Source organism: Carya illinoinensis, chromosome 4, assembly GCF_018687715.1.
Source record: "Carya illinoinensis cultivar Pawnee chromosome 4, C.illinoinensisPawnee_v1, whole genome shotgun sequence".
NCBI lineage: Eukaryota > Viridiplantae > Streptophyta > Magnoliopsida > Fagales > Juglandaceae > Carya > Carya illinoinensis.
This window is the reverse complement of record NC_056755.1, coordinates 4,559,173-4,579,594: the sequence shown is the minus strand read 5'-3', so window position 1 is coordinate 4,579,594 and position 20,422 is coordinate 4,559,173. Positions and strand designations below refer to the sequence as shown.

At 34.0% G+C, this 20,422-nt stretch overlaps 1 protein-coding gene and 1 pseudogene across 1 annotated transcript; both read left to right on the top strand.

The window, feature by feature from the left end:
- The first annotated feature begins 4,433 nt into the window (after nt 1-4,433).
- Nucleotides 4,434-11,737, top strand: LOC122308313 (annotated as a pseudogene).
- A 2,224-nt stretch (nt 11,738-13,961) lies between these two features.
- On the top strand, nt 13,962-20,110 carry LOC122307122 (probable polyamine oxidase 4). Its single transcript, XM_043119779.1, has 10 exons — nt 13,962-14,518; nt 15,220-15,335; nt 15,446-15,534; nt 15,995-16,108; nt 16,614-16,701; nt 16,841-16,926; nt 17,007-17,109; nt 17,830-17,927; nt 18,860-19,289; nt 19,484-20,110. The coding sequence occupies exons 1-10, from the start codon at nt 14,479-14,481 to the stop codon at nt 19,796-19,798; spliced, it is 1,479 nt and encodes a 492-aa protein (XP_042975713.1). The 5' UTR covers nt 13,962-14,478; the 3' UTR covers nt 19,799-20,110.
- Nucleotides 20,111-20,422: the final 312 nt, after the last annotated feature.

The following is a 20,422-nucleotide window of genomic DNA, read 5'->3' as shown; positions in this document are numbered from 1 at the left end:
CTTGGGGTCGTGATACACACGCACCCGTAAGTCCATTTACGCCAATAAAATAGGCTTTTCTCAATTAAATAAAAACGCACGTGCATGCACCATGTAAATGCCATATCAATGCACAAAAATAATCAACCAACATAAATCAATAAAACAAGCAACTCCGTCCTCCATCCATCCGACCCCCGAACTCCTTGGACTCAGTCCGGAATCAACCAACCAGCAGATAAATTATTGAATGAGTAAAATACATTTAAATCTGAAAATAGAGTTTGGAAAATACTTACAGTGCTATATGGTATTTTTAGAAAGCTTGCGGCGTTGCAAACGGCGAAGAAAAAGTAACGTAACAGTGAAAATTCACTGTGGCCGTGGGTTGTAAAATACCCACTTTTGAACGGGGACAAACCAAGGCTTGGGATTGATAGGGAATGGTCTAAGGATGATTATGAAGCTATTGGAAGTGGTGGTTGGCCGTGGGTGGTAGCGAAAACGGTGGAAGGAGGCCGGATTTCCTAAAATGGAAAGCTAGCTCGTGGGAGCTGTTCCGGTGGCTATTAGGGGCCGAAAATGGGTGGGTTAGGAGGGACCGGTGATGAAGTGGTGAAGAGGTGGTGGTCGGAGGTGGAGCGACGGCGGCGGATCAGGGCAAAATCCGTGGGGCTTCAATGGCGTTTTCCGGCCAAACGGCTGGCCGGATGGGGCTGAGGTTCGGTGGGGTGGTGCGCAGGAGGGAGGGGCTTCAACCGGTGGGGGTGGTGTGCCACACGGTGGCCGGACGGCGATGGGTTGGGCTGGGCTGGCTTCCGACGTGGGAGATGAGAGAGAGAGTCGACGCGGGAAGGAAAGAAAGGAAGAAGAAGAAAAAGAAAAGAAAGAAAAAAGAAAAAGAAAAAGAAAGAAGAAAAAGAAAAGAGAAAAAGGGAAAAAGGAAAAAGGAAGAAAAAAAAGATGTAGGAAGAAATGAGGTCCAATCCTCACTCCGGACAAAAAAACAAAACCGCCGAGAAAGAGATTAAAAACCGTAAAACAAATAAATAAATAAAACATAACATCCAACAAATAAAACTAAATTTAAAACGCAATAATTTAAAATAAATAAACTAATATATTAATTAAAATAAAAACAACCCTTTAGTGAAAATACATGCAAAAGTGGGTGATCACACATTTAGTTAAAAAGATAATCAGTTTTCTATATAAAAAAAAATATATATTTTTCAAATGTAATAGAATATAGGCTTTAGATTAAAACAAAAATGCTTTACAAGAACATCTTTTTTCTGGGAAAAAAATTTCATGGTATATAGCCTTTGTAGTGTTTAAGAATAAAAAATAAAAAACCGGGTAAAGGCCGGAACCCGGATTCCCGGGTTATCAAAATCCGGATTCATCCGGGTTTTGGCCCGGGCATAACCGGGGTAGATCCGGTCCGGAATCCAGTCCGGATTTGAAATCCGGATTTCGGGCCGGGTATATCTAGATACCCGATTCGAAACCCGGATGAACAGTCATATCTATATGCTTACACACCAAGTAAGAAAGCCTATTCTCCGCAATAGAATCACTTTAATTATTGAATAAAAATTTTATGTGTAATCATTTTTATATATTTTTTATATATTTTATTAATATGATTAATTACATTTTTTTTTTAAATATAACTTTCTCATTTAGGTGGCTACTGGCTAGCGCTGTTTCATCCATGTATAGACCATTTCTGTCACTTGCCCAATTAATTGAGCAAGGAATTTCGTAAAATAAGAATTTAATTATTATTATTTTTTACTTATAACTTGTTAGGATTTAGGTGGCTACTGGCTAGCGCTGTTTCATCCATGTATAGACCATTTCTGTCACTTGCCCAATTAATTGAGCAAGGAATTTCGTAAAATAAGAATTTAATTATTATTATTTTTTACTTATAACTTGTTAGGAATGCTTGGGCTTGGGCTGGTCGCCTTCTTTTATCTAAAATATTTTATCTCATTTTATTTTATTATTATAATTTTTATAAATTCTCATATAAAATATATTAAAACAATATACTTTTTTTTAATTTTAAAATAAAATTAATATTATAACAATATTTTATTTAACTTTTAAAAAAATATTTCATTTCATCTCATATTATCTATATAACCAAATAGAGACTTACTACAAGAAATCATTTCAAGGCTCAAGTGAAGAATAATTGGCAAGGTTGGCACAGCTGCAGATGAGGTAAGGTGGATGAAGATGAGCAAATCTCATTAAAAGAAAATTATATATTTCTGAAATATTTTATTTTGAATTTGTATGTATTTCAAATACATCTTTACTAGTAACCATACGTTGATTGACGTGTATGTATTATATGTTCCTTATTTTTCATCTTTATTTTATGGTCTTGCTTGCGTTAGAGCACTTTTATCGGATTATCTATATGTAAAAATATTATACTTTTTAATTATTAGGGATGAAGAGGGGTTCACAACAGATTATGCAAATTCAAATAATTTGATGTTGAGCTGCAGTATATTTAAACTGAAATTCAAATTTGATGCCTACTATTTAAGGACCAAATATATATTTTATTATTTTTTATAACTCTCTCTTATCTCTATCTACATCCACAAACATTTAAATAATTTAATTAGAATATGATTACTAATTAACATATAATAGGTAGAATAGTAAAATATAATAAAATAAAATAAATTAATAATAAAAAAATTAAATATTTTTGTAATTATTAATTACTTATTATTATATAATGAATAAACTAATAATTCAATAAGAAGATTTGATGTGAATAGTCAAATTCAAATTCATCTCATATTATTTTATTGTTATATATAGAAAAAATAGATATTTCAATATGCAGACTTATTTGAATAAAATAGTTAAAATTTAAATTCATTTTATATTTATCAAAAGTGTCTTTTACGTATGCATAATCCAATAACAATGCTCTTAATTGATGCCTCATATTTTAAATTATTTCTCAGTGAGTGGTTAATTTATAGTCATGTACTTGCGTCTAAAGATGATATAATTTAGAATGAAGAATGATATTTCTTATATATTAATTTATTTGTATTTAATACGATGAAGTCCAGTTATGAAATTTCCATGAAGCAGGGTATATAAAAGGAGTCAAAATAAGCAGTTTGAGTAGTTGTCTATCTTCCGCTCTAAATTAACTCTAAACAAATTAAAATCCATGTTTTTTTTTTTTTTCCAAATAGTTGTGCGCATAACAAATTAATTCGAGGGCTAAATATCAATTTAGTACTTATTAAACTTATGGACTTTTCAATGTATCATAGGCTTTTCATTTTTGTTATAAGAGAAATAATATTTACAATTTTAGAGTGTGTAAGTTATGATCGCTCTCTTAAAAAAAAGAAAATATAAAATGCCAATATTTTTTATTTTTAATAATCAGTCACACTTTTTTTTCAAAAAGTATCCACACTACTCTGGGTTAAAAGAAAAAAGCTATATAATCTCTTACTATTCACACAACCTATATATACTATATTTTTTTTAATTTTTATTATTATTTTTATCAAATATTTAATAGATGAATAATAAATAGAAGAATTTAATTAATTTAAGAAGAATAAATTCAAAAAAAAAATTAAATATTAAAAAATTAAAAGATTTTTAAAAAAATGTGATATGTAGAGGTTGAGAAGGTTGAGTAGCATGGTTCCAATAAAAATAAAAAATAAAAAAAATTAGATATGGTGTGTGATGTGTGAGGATGATGAGTAGAATTTTTTTTTTCATTTATCTATCATTTAAAATATAATCAAGTGCAATTGGACATCTCGTTTAGTTACACAGTTTAGATGAGATGAGATAAGATGTTTTGTTACAAGTTACATAAAATATTATTATAATATAATTTTTTAATATTAACTTTATTTTAAAATATGAAAAGGTAGAATTGTTTATTATATTATGTATAAAAATTTTAAAAAATTATAATAATGAGATGAGATAATTTAATATTTAACAACCAAATCATACCTTTAATTTGACACGTGACCTCAATCGTGGTAGCTTATTTTCACGTGTACAAGACTCTGATGGTAAAAGAAGACAAAAATAAAGTATTTTCTTTTTCTTTTTTTAAAAAAGAGAGGGACTTTGGACTTGGCAGATCCTCCGTGATTGAGGGTTTTAAAGATGGAAGTTTTGATTTGAATGAAGTTTTTATTAGATCTATCATGAATTACTAACCGTCGGATCATATCTCTGAAAAGGAAATAAGACAATCTTTGACGATGAAAACGAACCAATTATTCAAAAAGGATATTTGAAAAGAGGGAAAAACTACAATAGTAGCCAGCAATTTCTCGTCCTTGTTTGTTTTCGACCGTTTGGTGACGAGGTTTAAAGTATCCATGCACAGCTTGCAAAGGGTACGTACTCGCTACCTTCTTTCGTCGTGATTACTTAAAAAAGAATAAATTCGAACAAAAAGGGATTCCCTCTCTCTCTCTCTCTCTCTCTGGGTAAGGGAATTTTTTCGATAGTGTGTTCTGAAATTAGTCCAGACTTATAATTCTAAAAGCGAACTCAACTCCACTTCTTTCTCTGTTATTTCTAGCGGAAAACGCCAAATTGTCAAGTGTTTTGTCCTTTGAAAGTGTCGTTATTAGTCTTGTTTTCGCCGCTGTTCTAATATTGTCGATCGGACATCACAAATTATGGACTCAGTGTGATATAACATCCTTCTACTTGGATCAAAATAGAAGGAAACCAAAAACAAAGACGAAGACGATGAAGACGACGACGACGATGTCTTAAGGTTCTAGATGATCAGTACAAGATACAAGCAGGTTCGAATCGAACTTTATTTTCAATAAGGTGAGATCAGGGGGGATAAATTAATAAATGAAAAATTCCATGAATCTAACTGCAGCAGCCTTTTCGTTTCCCAGAAAGTTCGAGTTTCAAATTTATTTCTTTACTGATTATGTAAAAAAGTGGTAAGAGTTCCCCAAAACCAAAACCCCAGACGTAGGAAAATCAAATCCTAGGTTTAAGAATCACTTGTTGTTCTCTTTTATTCTTGCTTCCATTCTAAGTTTATTCTCTCTTCATGTATTTTTACAAGTTACATCCTGACTACCCTTTCCTTTTCTTCTGCACTACTTTCCATTTGATTCTAATATCATCTCTTATATATAGGACGAAAATGTTGTTTTTAACGGCAACCAAGTAAATCAGCAGTGCATGTTTGTCGTAGGGAGTTGAGCGGTTCAGAAAGTGAAATACTGTGTCATTTACAAAAATGTGAGTATGTATGATGAGTTTATCTTATTTTGATTCTACATGTATTTAATTTTTTTTTAAATCTTTTTTTTATTTAATAATTAACGAAGTGACTTTTTAAAAATATTTAAATATATTAAAAAAATTTTAAAAAATAAATAAATAAAAAGTAAAATTTGTCCTGCATGCTATTCCACCCGACACGCCCACCTGCTGCTCTCAATGTATATATGTATGTATATATTTATATGTATATTTTAAATTTATGCGATGTTGCTTACAAAAAAGGCTCTCTGTCTTCCTACAGGCTTTAATTGCCATGCATGCATTGAATGATGACGAGCACTGTCTTTTAGCAAATTGACCGGCGATAGAGAAGTCATGGAGAAGAAAGTTTTCAAGAAGGAAGAACTTGGTGGCAAAAGCTTATTAGACATAGTTTTCTCTTGGTCTCTCAAGGATATTATCAATAAAGATATCTACAGAAACCAGGTTTGTGTTCTTCTTTCCATGTAAATGGTTATCTTATTAAAGCATATGCCTTAAAAATTTGTTATCTCATAAATCATACTTGCCCAGGATAAGACTTATTTTTGTTGCGCCTCCGGCCACCCAGAAATCACACCCACAATAGATAGAGACAATATTTAAGTGGTTCGGCAACTGCCTACGTCCACTGAAGCGGAAATTCGATTTTTCATTATGTTTGTATAATTTTACAAACACTCACACCATCTCTCTATCTCTCTCAAATGGCCTCCGTTCTGGGTTTCCCCAGAACCCAAATTTCGCCCTCAGCCCTCTGCCCGATCTCTCACCTCAGTGAGGATGGTTTTCTCTTCAGAATTCATCTCCTTTTATAGGAGAACCATGGGGGACAAGAAGCATGCAACTTCAAGTCTTCTTTCGGTGCAGATGAACTTTTGTCAATATTTGCTGCAGAATACGGTGGATGGGTAGATGGTTGGTAGCTGCAGTTGGTGCCTAATACAACCAAGAAAGAAAACGGTGCATGTGCAGCCCTTCATACTTGGGTTGATTCAACTTGGGTTGATTCAACAATCCTAATTCCTAAATACACGTCATCAGGCATCATTGAGGATTTGTCAGTCCTCCATCCAAGAGATGATTTTCCATGGCGTTTAAGAAATTAAGAATGCTCATCTATAAATATTGGTTGATTCATTGGAATATATGGTTTGGTTGAATTGCTTTCCTACCATGGCAGAGAGTTGGTTTATTGCAATTTATCCTCCTGCATTATTGAGATTTGACATGAAATTGATGGGAAAGTAGGACACATTTCCACTCACAAGTACTGTGACACATTTTAATGACAGGTGAAAAGTATCCCAGAGACATTCTTATCGGTGAAAGATTACAAGCAGTCATTCATTTATCCATTACTTGAGGAAACGCATGCTGATTTGTTTTCAAGCATGACAACCCTGTTTCAAGCACCTACTCGCGAAATACATGCTGTTGAAACATCCAAAGCTTTTAAACCTCCCGAAGACTTGTTTTACAAAATCACATTGAAGAAGATTGCCAATGCTGAGGAAGTTGAAAAATATGTACCCGAAGTTGGTGATCTTATTGCCTTGACAGATGTTAGACCTATGAGCATTGATGATTTGAACAGGCCCGGAAGATTCTATCTTATTGCTTATGTTCATGGGGCAAAAGAAGAAGATTCTGTTGAAGAGAATTTTGACGATGAAAGTTTGGGTATGATCAAGATACTGGCATCAAAGCCCATTTCGATAGAACTAGACTCAAAAAAGAAGAAGAAAGAAACACTTCTTGCAGTTTATCTTACGAACATGACTACAAATATCCGTATATGGAGAGCACTGTGCCCGGAGCTGGATGGGGGAAACATTATTAAGAAAGTGCTGCAAGCCAACTCAGCTGTAAGAATTATAACTCATTTTGCTTTTCACTGTCACACACCATACATTACCGAATAATTTTTATGTTTGTACATCTTGCAGGATGAAAATTGTCAGCTTTGTCAATTTAAGTAGTATCTGTATTTCTTGCTGTTCGCGAGTGACAAGCCAACTCACTGACTTGGGTTTTCTAATCCATTTTATACTTGCAGGATGAAAATTGTACTAGTTGCTTTTTTGAAGGAAAATGCAGTCTTGTTCCTTCTTATCTACGGGATATTATCTGTTCTCATGATCTAAATGACTCTCAAAAAGCCGCGGTTTTGAGTTGTGTTGATATGAGGAACTGCTATCATCAGAATACTGTCAAATTGATATGGGGCCCTCCAGGGACCGGGAAAACAAAGACCATTGGTTTCGTACTATTTTCCCTCCTTAAAATGAAGTGCAGAACATTAACATGTGCTCCAACTAACATTGCAGTTCTGGAGGTTACAAAACGGCTGCTGAGTTTGGTTAGAGAGATGCAGACGCCAGAGAATGATTCATATGGGCTTGGGGATATAGTTTTATTTGGGAATAAGAAACGAATGAAGATTGGCAATCACGATGATCTTCTTGATGTGTTTCTTGAACATCGTGTTGATATGCTTGTGAATTGCTTTCTTCCATCGACTGGATGGAACAATTCCTTAGAATCAATGATATCTTTGCTCGTTGATCCTGAATCGAGGTACAATACATACTTGGAAAACATAAAGAAAGATGATAATGGGGACGATGATAAGCTCAAAAAGGAGGAGAGTGACAACAATCTATTAAAGGATGATGATGTTCCTTGGACATTTGGGGAGTATTTTAAGAATACATTCATTTCAATTTGTGAGTCACTGGAGCTTTGTATGGTTAATTTATATACTCACTTGCCAACTTCTCTAATCCAGTTAGAGGTAGCGAGGAACATGATTAGAGCTTTGGGCTTGCTCAAATCTCTAGAAACTATGTTGGGCGGTGCCAATGTAGCCAATGAAGGGTTAAAACAAGTTCTCAATGATATCAAAGACATTAGAAGCAGAGAGGGCTGTTTTACAATGTGGAGTACCACGAGAAACGAATGCCTGCAGTTACTAAGATATCTTCGTCTGACATTTGTTTTACCAAATTTAATAGGGAAATATGCCATACAAGATTTTTGCTTGGCAAATGCGTGCCTGGCTTTCTGTACTGCATCAAGCTCTTGCAAATTAAACAGAAACCGAAATGAACCATTGGAATATTAACTCATCGATGAAGCTGCTCAACTTAAGGAATGTGAATCAGCCATTCCTTTACAGCTACCTGGTCTGCGTCATGCAATTCTCGTAGGGGATGAGATGCAGCTCCCTGCTCTGGTTAAAAGCAAGGTTTTCATTTCTTCATCCTTAGTTCCTTCGTGTTTGCAACCTATGAACATATGATACCACTTTATTTAACATCTTCTGAACTTGCACTTGTTTAGATATCCGAGAAGGCTAAATTTGGAAGGAGTTTGTTCGAAAGATTGGTTGTGTTGGGGCACCATAGGCTCCTTCTTGATGTCCAGTACAGGATGCATCCATCCATCAGCTTATTTCCAAATAGGGAGTTCTATTTTGGCCAGATTAAGGATGCTCAAAATGTTAAACAAAGAAGCTACGAGAAGCACTTCCTTCAGGGCAAAATGTACAGCTCCTACTCTTTTATAAGTATAGCTCATGGTAAGGAGGACCGTGGCAGCAGTCACAGCTCAAAGAATGTGGTTGAGGCTGCCGTGGTCTCTGAGATAGTTTCCAAGCTTTTTAAACGTAAGTTTTGCTTCTTCTTTTGTCCAATTAATTGAGGTTTTTATTCATACAAGAAAAGAGATACTGCTGCCAGAAAAGTATAATCTGAATCCCTTTATATCTTTCCTGTTTCACCCACAGGATTCCTTAACACAAGGAACCCTGTTAGTATAGGAGTCATATCACCATATAAGGCTCAAGTTTATGTGATTGAAGAGCAAATCAGAAAATACGAAACGTATTCTGATAGGGGCTTCTCTGTGAGTGCTCGCTCTGTGGATGGATTCCAAGGAGGTGAGGAAGATGTGATAATTATTTCTACTGTTAGATGTAATGGGAATGGATCAGTAGGTTTCGTTTCCAATCGACAAAGAGCAAATGTGGCACTGACACGTGCAAGGTAATTACTACTTGTATTATATACAATGTGATAATTATTTCTACTGATAGTTTTGCAAAGTCAAAAGTAACGATTTCATTCTGTAGGTATTGCCTTTGGATATTGGGAGATGAGGTTACTTTACTCCACAGTGGCTCTGTTTGGAAGAAACTAGTCCTTGATGCCAAAGAACGGGAGTGTTTCCATAGGGCAGATGAGGACAAGAGCTTGGCTCAGGCTATTGTTGCTTCCCTGGTGGAGCTTGGCCAGTTTGATACCTTACTCCATAGCAACACTCTGTTGTTCAGAAAGGCTACATGGAAGGTACATCCCATGTCTTCAGTTGTTAATAATATTATAAAAGAAAATGATATTCTTTATTCTGAGATTGTTATTTCCAATCACACCAGTTGAAGTCACTTAAATAGCACAACATCAGCTGGTGTGATTGGAGATAACAATCTCAGAATAAAGAGTAGGTATTACTCTATCATGAAAGCCTACTAATGTCAGAAGCAAAAACTGGAAATATGACTCTATAAACGCTTGGAATTTCAACATTGTAATGGGGTTGAATTGATATGAACATATATGGTGAGATTACTAGTTCCTTAATTGAAATATAGGTTTTCTTCGACAATGCCTTTGGAAGATCCATGGCGAGAATAAGAAATGCAGAGATATGCAAGGAAGTGCTTTCTATGTTGACAAAGCTTGCAAGTGGTTGGCGTCCACCTCAAGTGGAGAGAGCCCCCATCGCCCTTCGTGGGAGGTCTTCTCAACTATTAGAGATGTACAAGATCAAAGGGCGGCTGCGCCTGTATCTGCTTTGGACAGTAGATATAATCAAGGAGGACTCAAATTACATTCAGGTTATGAAGGTTTTTGATGTTGTCCCACTATCTGATGTACTAGAGCTAGCAAAGCAATTTGATATCTTGTTTAGAAGTTATACAGAGAATAAGATGCAACGCTGCAAATACAGATGTGTTTTGGGGTATGAGTTTAACCCTGAATCTGCTTTCAAAATATAAGAGAATTAAGCATAGAACCGGGACTAAAGTAGCCAGATGTTCCAAATCTGATCCCACTTCTAACCACTGTGGTTGGTTTTGCTACAGGAATTTGATTGTTCCAATGAGATGGCCTGGTGACCCAAGTAGTTGTGCTGAACCCGATGATGTGTTGTACCTCTCAAGACCATTATCGTTGCTCAGTTTAAGGGAGGAGCCAGAAACATCGACAGCATTAACTTACAGGTGAGTGAAACACTGCCACAAGTCTTGTTAAGTTCAAATTTTTATTTATTAAGAGTAATAGTAGCTACAAGTTTCAAATAGACAAATTTTTCTTTTGTAAAAGAGTAAATTCTATTATAAAAAATTATTTTTTTTACACTTTTTAAAAGTGAGATTTACTTTTTTACAAAGATTGAATTATCTATTTAGAATTTGTACATATCACCTTTCTTTTATTATACAAAGGCAATTTCTCCTCAAAAAGATTTTTATTTGCAAGTCCTTTTTGATAAGTCAAACACAAGTGATGTAAAAGCTTGCCAAATCAACTAGTTTAAAAATTTGATATTTCGACTTCTTTCCCCTTTTTTTTTTAACCGTAATAATAAGTCCATGGCTGTTTATGCTTACACACCAAGTGTGGAAGCCTTTTTTCTTCTCCATAGAATCCCTTTAATTATTAAATAAAAATTTTCTGTATGGTCATGTTTACGTATTCTTTATACATTCTATTAATATGATTGACTTTAACATTTTTTTTAATATAAAATAACTATTTTAACTAATAATATTAGTAGAATGCATAAATAATATATAAAAATGATTGTACATAATAGACATTATTAATTTGAGAAATGATACTTCCAGTCATGAATGTGTAAATGCCGCGTAATCACTTTGAAAAAATTAAATAAATACAAGACCAACACGGGAAAAAAAATTAGTTCTTTTATAGTGAATCTTACTTACTCTTTTTTAAAGTGACTATATGGTACTTAATCATTTCACAACTGTACGTAATATTACTCATATATGTGGCTACTGGCTAGCGCTGCTTCATCCTTATATAAACCTTTTCTGGCACTTTACTTACCATTACGCAAATGAATGCTAGAAATCATTTCAAGTCTAAAGTGAAGAATAATTGGCAAGGTTGGCACAGCGGCAAATGAGGAAAGGTGGATGAAGATGAGCAAATCTCATTAAAAGAAAATAATATATTTCTGAAATATTTTATTTTGAATTTATATGTATTTCAAATAGTAACCATATTTATTGATGCATCATATTTTAAATAATTTCTCAGTAAGTGATTACTGTATAAAGTCATGTACGTGCGACTAAATATGATATAATTTAAAATGACGAATAATATTTCTTTTATATTTATTTATTTGTATTTAATACGATGAAGGTAACTGATATGTGATTGATTCCACACCCCCAACCCTTGTGTGCTTATCTATTCCGGCAGTTGTAGATCATGAAATTTCCATGAAGTAGGGTATTATAAAAGTAGTCAAAATTAGCAGTTTGAGTGTTGACTGGAAATTTCTCTGAAAGGTGCTTTTCTTTTAAAATAAATAAAAATTTAATAATTTAATGCACAAAATATGATGGAAGTTTGGTTTGTTTTTTTGTCCTACAAGAGACGCACTCTTGGGATGTGTTGACCAAATCATGGGATGCGAGAATACTGTAAAATAATTGAGTAATACCATATATCATATTATTATTCTACTTTTATATCATTAGATAAGATGTGATATATTTATTATTAATATATAATAAAAAATTATTTAATGATAATAAATATGACACATTTTATATAATTTTTTAAATTATAATTAGCAAAGAAAAAGGTGTGAATATCAATACATGTCAGTACAGGAAGGTCATAGTGTCACGCATTTATGGACCAAGGCAACATAGTAACTGTAGTTGAGCATCAATGAGCTGGCGTGATAGGCATGTGTTGACAAACCAACCTCGCCAACTCCCGTCGCTTGCCTCTCTCTAGACAAAAGGTCACATTTTTACGAAAAAATTTGGTACAAAACTTGTATAATCTGAATTGGCAAAGGGATCTGCGGTGTTGGTACTCTTTCGTCGGTATATACTTTATATTATACTGATGGGTTGGTTTGTCTCTTTATGTCTTTATAAAGTTTAGTTTAATGGCCTGATGCAACGTAGCGCGGGCCTAACCAGCGCATAACCAGCAATCGCGAGGTCGACCCATGCCCATAGATAGAGATATGTATTCAGATGTTTTCAGAGTTATTATTATTCTAGTTATTATTGAGAATAATGTTATATATAATTATAAAATATATAAATGTTATATAATTATTTAAAAAAATGAAATTTATGATTAAAAAGTTAATTTTTTTATGTAAATTTTGTATTGATTCATTTTTTAAAAAAGACTACATAACATTTACATAATCACGAATATAAATATTATTTCTCTTATTTCAATATGTAGATACAACTATTTATTAGGTATTTTAATACCAACATAACACGCTACTTGCACTATAATTTTATGATTCACTTAAGAAATATTTTAGCTCATTTCATAAAAATAAATTTAAAAATTAACATAACTTGATGTAAGGCCTATTTGGGGTTGTGATAGGAGTTTTAAAAAATACTTAAATATTCTTAAAAGTTTTTTAATGAAAAAATTAGATTATTTGGACGTTACATATTAAAGTATTTTTAATCTCAAATAAATTAAAAAGTACGTTTAAAAAAACATTATTTTGATATTTATTCTTAAACATATTTTTTTGGATAATGCAGAACGTAATTTGAATTTTAAAAATATGTTAATAGACGAAAATATCCATACAACTTTAAGATAATTATTAATTATAACTTTCAAAATTTCAAAAATATGATCATAATTTTTAAAAATTTAAATAATCGTCATTTTTATCTCAAAAATTATGTTTTTAATTTGTTTCCAAACAAACATTAATATGTTTGAAAGTGTTTTAAATATATGGCTAGCAAACAGTAAATATCTTTTTAATAGTAGAATTTATTACTTAAATTATAAGTTATATTTCTCACTGCAATCTCTAATATGCACGTAGTATGTTATTTATAATTTAAATATAAATTTTAATATTATAAAATCATCATTTATTTTATGCAAAATTATAAAATGAGAAAAATGCCACATTTATGTATTAATATGATTCGACGTAATACGTTCAATTATATAAAATGATTGAATAATGTCATGTACAAATCCTTTCTAACAAAATAAGTCACACTAATAAATAATAATTTTTTTATATGTTTTTCAAAATTAGGGTCAATTTTTTTATAGCAACTTACATAAGACATCTATTATCTATGTAAGACCTATATAAACTATTTCTCTATAATAAATAATCTTCGATGAATTTAAAAACTCAGTAAATACTCCCTCAGATATTATAACACCTGCCGCGGTTCCCTCACGCACGCCGTGCGACCCAAGGAAGCCTACGGCAACACGCAACAAAGGCCATCGATTCAAAAGGAGAGGAAGCAAAATAAATGAGAACACTTTAGAACACGGATCGTGCCGAGCCCACCGACCTACCGCACAGCAAAACTAGGACTTCTTTATATATTTTTTATATAAAATATTTTTTATATAACTGGAAAATCGTCATTCTCCACAGCCATTGCTACTGCTCTATAACTATTTCTCTCGGGCAGCCAGATTGGGTGTGCGAGCGAGGCGTGAGGGATCTCGGGTTTTTCTTTTTCTTTTTTACGAAGAAGATAGAGAGAGAGCGAGACAAACTGGGGAGAAGATCATACGATATTCATCTATGCAATCGACGCCCAACACTTCGATCCTATGAGCTGGTTTGACAAGCTACGTTGTTCTTCCAATCTGAGCCGCTTCATTGCCGGCCTTCTCATCTTCATTCTCTATCATTCTTTCCAGTTTGTTTCCAATTTTTTGATTCCTATACACCCTTCAAATAAATCATTATAATCGCTCGCTTTGTCAACGTTCCTAGCAAATTCAGATTCCGATTTCTCTTTCGCGACTTACTCTCTTGTCTCTGAGAATCACCCTTCTTCTCTCTCTCTCTCTCTCTCTCTCTCTCTATATGGAATCCAAGGAATTATTCTCCACCAATCGGCTAGACGGTCAGTATATTCCCTCTCATTTTACCTTTTTCTAGCGAGAAGATATTATATGAAATCTATCATCTCTCTCTCTCTCTAGATATTTATATATATTATATATATTCAATTTCTATTTGGGTCTATTGTCCAACGATGTAGTGCATGTAAATGATCCCTTACACATTACATATTACAAGTTTTTTACACATTACAAATTACAACAAAACTTGCCGGACTCATTATTATGATTCAATTAACAATAGAAATATCTCTTAATCACCTAGATTTATTGTTAAGAAATGTGAAAAAATGGGCTTGGTCAGTTGATAAACTATTAGAAAAAGTGCTCTGATTTTTTTTTTAATTATTATTATGATTTTTTTTTAATTGGAATGATTGCGATGAAAAATATAACCTGGTTCTTGTATTTAATGTTGATTTTTCTCTGGGTGCCAATTGTCTATTTGAATGGAAAAAAAAAAAAAAAAAAAAAATCTAGATTCGTTTTTCTTGCTTAAGCATGTTATAATATTAACAGTTGTCTATTTATTTATTTAATTTTAATTCTCGTGGAGAAAAAGACAGAGCGAAAAGAGGATGTCCATTCCAACTGAAATAATTAAGTCAGAATTTATTCTAATTAAGTCAGGGTATCACTTTTAATCTTGTATTAGTTTTATCTGTGCTTGATAAATGCTGATATGCATGTTTATGATGACTAGGCACATTTGCCTCCCATATTCAGAGGCAACAGGGTTCAATACCTTCAGTTATAATAATTGGTGGTGGTATATCGGGTGTAGCTGCTGCACGTTTCCTCAATGATGCATCATTTAAGGTGATCATATGTAATGCATTATATCTTTTTTTCTTTACTAGAAGCGTTAGGTAGGCAAGACTGTCTTGCTTTCTGCAATTTCTTAATATCGTCAATATTTTTTTTTGCAGGTGATCTTGCTAGAATCAAGGGATAGACTTGGCGGACGTATTCATACAGACTACTCATTTGGTTGTCCAGTAGATATGGGAGCATCATGGTAAGTTCACTTATTATTTTTTGTGGATCCCTTTCCAAACTTTGGATGTTGTAAATACAAGTGGATTCATTGGTTATGCAATGAAAATTAAATGGTGTCCTTATCCATAAGTTCACAATGCTTTTAGTTCTTGTGGCACACTATCCAATTTATTTGCTCTATTATCCATGGTTCATGCGCTATCTCTGCATACTAGTATCTGCTTTACCATCAATTCCCCGCTCCTGGATTCAATCCCATTATCTATAGCCCATAAATGAGTTTTCTTTGAATTTTACCCTCAGCCAACGGTTGATCTCAAGTAGTAGGATTCTCATTATAGGAATTTTCAGTTACGGAATTTTCCGTCTTGAAAGTTGTGGATTCCATCGCTTACCTTTTGTAATTTGCATACATTATTTGTGCATTGAAAGAATTACAAGACAAGTGCCTCATCAATTCTTTTATGAATGTTGTTCAGGCTACATGGTGTTTGCAATGAGAATCCCTTAGCTCCACTGATACGTGGTCTAGGGCTTACATTGTACCGTACAAGTGGTGATAACTCTGTGTTGTATGACCATGATTTAGAAAGGTAATAATTTCCTTCCTTAGCATTTCTATTATACTCTGCATCTGACTGTATATGTGCACCCATAACTGGCACAATGCACGTCTGCTATGTCCTAATATTGGCCATCATAATCTTTTTACAGCCTTCGATACTCGTTGATTGATGCGGTCATAAATGATGCTATCCTTTTTATCTTTTTTTCAATGCTGCAAATGCTTTACACGTTCTGTGCCCAGATAAATTACTGGCTTAGAAAAATCATCCTCATGACGTTAGTAACTATCTGGTTATGTTTATTAAGGAGAGAAGAATAAACAAACATATAAAAGTAAAAGAATAGTTCACGTTAAAAGGTTTTTACAGTGTCATCAGAAAGGCTGCAGATCAACACAACCTTCTGTTTCAATTCTTGCATTGAACATATCATATAGCCCATGAAACCACAGTATTTCTTTTTCATAATTAATGTTTCTTTTGTTTTCATTCTGAACTATTGTCTTGAAGATCTGGATTTTTTTTGTTTCAGCTATATGCTCTATGATGTGGATGGCCATCAAGTTCCTCAACATATAGTCATTGAAGTTGGAGAAACATTTAAGAGAATTCTAGAAGAGGTAGAACAGAGATCAGAAACCTTTTTTCTCATAAAAAACATTTTTTTTTTCAAGTTTTCGTCTCGAATTTTATTTTCTTGTGACTGTGTTCTGCTCCTGGCATTTTACATAGTCCTTGGCTCTTTGTTTACACTTCTAGATAGGGAAAGTGAGAGATGAGCATACTGATGACCTGTCTGTTCTTCAAGCAATTTCAATTGTGTTGGATAGACTTCCAGATTTAAGGTATGGAAGCAGGGCATATCATGGTCACAACTTGCTCTGAATCTGTTAGCGTCACTTATGGAACTTCCATTTTTCTGTAGACAAAAAGGACTTGCCCATGAAGTGTTGCAATGGTACATATGTAGAATGGAAGCTTGGTTTGCAGCAGATGCTGACATGATATCATTAAAAAGCTGGGATCAGGCAAGTGTTGTATCTAATCTTTCACAGTTAATAGTTTTTTGGCATGGTTGAGATAATAATTTGATGTGTTGGTGATTATAAGAAACTAATGAACTTCTGATTAGACAGCAATTGTCAAACATCCCTAAGGCTGCACAGGGTATGATCATGGAGTATAGTTACCCATTTAAGTCTGCCACTGAAAACTAAAATAGGTGACTTTTCAGGTCACTCTTGAAGTCTCCACCCTTTAAGTTAGAGCGAAGAAAATGAGTCAAAGAATATCTTTGTAACAATCTTTCTAAAATTGCTGTCTTTGTAAACTATTAGACATTGGGTTCTTTTTTGGGGGGGAGTGAGTTAGAGATAGGCTTATCAAATTAGCCAATTACTGTTAAACAGCTTGATCATATTTTCAATCTGCTCCAAGCAGTTGTAAAGATTTTCTCCACAAAAAATCAACTGTGTTCAAGACATTTAATTGTATCTGTACAAGCCTTTCTTTATGTTTGGATGGCTTTGGCATCAGTTGCCAAGTTAAAGAAAAATATTCTTGGATACTAGTATCAATTAAATTTACGCTAATACCAACGTACATATATGTCAATTTGATGGAGTTTGTGCTGGGCCACGTGCTGACTAGTAATCTCTAGTTTTAAGTTACTTCCCCTTCAAATTATTGCTTATATGATCAAAAAAATATTATTACTTGCATGATCAAGGGCATTCCTCAATGTACAGGAGCATGTTCTTTCTGGCGGTCATGGGCTTATGGTGCAAGGTTATGATCCTGTAATAAAAGCTCTTGCAAAAGATATTGATATACGTTTGAGTCACCGGTATTGCTTCTAATTTCCTAGATGACTCAAGTGCATTCATTCATACATGATAAATTGAAAAATATGTACACAAAAATAAATAAATAAATAAAACAAGAAAAACAAAAACATAATGGGGAATGTCGCATGTACTTGGGCTATGCCCATTCCCATTAATAAAACTGGTAAAAAAAAATGAACCTACTGCAATCAGGATGGTTGAACGGAAATAATGAAACAAGGAGGAATCCTGGAATTGGTTCCTATTCTTATGAAAGAAAAAGGAGGAATTGGTTTCTCTTCACAATCACATTGGATGCCACTTAAGTTTACAGGTTATATACAATGGGAGGATGTTGTTTCCCTCCCCTTTAACTCCATATTGGACTCAACACCATGGAGTTGGCTCAAGTGGTAAAGGCATTGGGCTTGGAGGTATGCTCCCCCCAGGTCTAAGGTTCAAATTCCTTTAGGTGCAAATAATCTCGAGGGGCCATCGAACTGGAGAATTTTCTACTTGAATTACCCGAGGTGCACTTGTGGGAAACTCCTTATCGAGGGTCTGTGCACCCTCAGGATTAGTCGGGATATTGTTCCTGGACAGCCGGTGTCAATCGAAAAAAAAAAAAAAAAACTCCATATTGGACTACTCCTTGGTTTTTGGCATGATGCCAGGAGAGTTTACTAGCTATAAGCTAACTAAACCGACAAGATGTGCCCAGAATTCCTTGATAGATATGGTTTTAGTTGAGTGAAAAACATATTTATGAAGTTTTTAGCTCAGATTTTTTATGCTTTTCCCCCTGCTTTCACTTACCTTTGGTTAATTCTTTGGCAATCCCGTGTGCAGCTATCATGCTGTTTTGAACTAAGATTCTTATTATGCATAGCATTGTGAACGTGAATAAGAAAAATGGGTTGTTTTATGGTGCTTTATAAATCTTTCTATGTAGGGTTACAAAGATATCCAACGGGTGTAATAAGGTGATGGTCACAGTTGAGGATGGGAGGATCTTTGTTGCAGATGCTGCTATTTTAACAGTACCCCTTGGGGTTCTCAAAGCCAAATTGATTGAATTTGAGCCAAAAATGCCTGACTGGAAGCTTTCTGCTATTTCTGATCTTGGTGTAGGGAATGAAAATAAGATTGCCCTGCAATTTGATAAAGTTTTTTGGCCAAATGTGGAATTTCTGGGCATTGTGGCACCCAGTTCATATGCCTGTGGTTATTTTCTCAATCTTCACAAGGCAACAGGCCATCCAGTCCTTGTCTACATGGCTGCTGGCAGGTATGCTTACGATCTTGAGAAGCTATCTGATGAGTCTACTGCAAATTTTGCGATGTTACAACTCAAGAAAATGTTTCCTGATGCAACTGAGCCGGTAAGTTCATTGTCTTCATGTGTCCGTTTTTCTTCCAGGAAATTTGTCTTTGCTCTGCCTATTACTCTCTCAATGAAATATATGATCTGGCAACAATATTATATTGGAGGGCTGAGAAGTTACAATGGTTTAGTGAAGTTGATGATTAAATACCAGTGTCCTTGTGCTAAGGTTTAATTGGTTCTCATCAACAGGTTCAGTATCTCGTGTCTCGTTGGGGCACAGACCCGAACTCTCTTGGTTGTTACTCGTATGACTTGGTTGGAAAATCTGAAGATGTCTACGAGAGGCTTCGAGCACCCTTGGGTAATCTTTTCTTTGCGGGAGAAGCAGTTAGTGTGGAAAATCAGGGATCTGTCCATGGAGCTTACTCAGCTGGAGTCATGGCTGCTGAAAACTGTCAGATGCATCTCTTAAAAAAACTTGGTAACATGGAGAAGCTCCAATTAGTTTCTCTTAGGAATGAAATTCTGAAAGACGCAATTCCTCTCCAGATCTCGAGAATGTAGTATCTGCAGTTGACATATCTAAGAAATGAAAATTTGTTGCCTTCTTCAAAACGCTACAGGAAACATAGCTTTCTGTGGCGACAGGGGTCGCTTCCAAAAGGAGTGACAAAAGGTGTAGAACCGGGAGTAAGCTCCTATGCATGTTTACGATAGTTATAAGTGTAATGTGATAACTAATTAGCATAATTTAGAGAGAGATTTTTTTAATGCTGGTCATTAATTTCTTTTTATGAATATTTATAAATGATAATCGTTATATAATATAAGAAAGGTATTGGTGATACCTTCCAATAAGGTAAGTTCGACTTAAAAGTTAAAACGTAAGTGTTTTGTTTATTTCACTTCTCAAGAGAAGGACGAGACTGAGACCACTCCTAAGTCCAATGGTTGCCAACACCCCCCTCCTAAGACCAAAGTTTTGAAATCCATTCCTTATCAGCTAGAATTTATTGTTCCGGTATAGTGTCCGGTAGACTATACCGTTTCATTCCATTTCGTTTGAAATTCTTGCTATTCCAGTCCTTTTCGACTATTCTGGTAGAAATTGGCATTTTGGTCCACCTTCCGTTTTATATTATTTTTGTAATTTTTTGTGTACTTAGATGACATTTTTATAAATTTTAA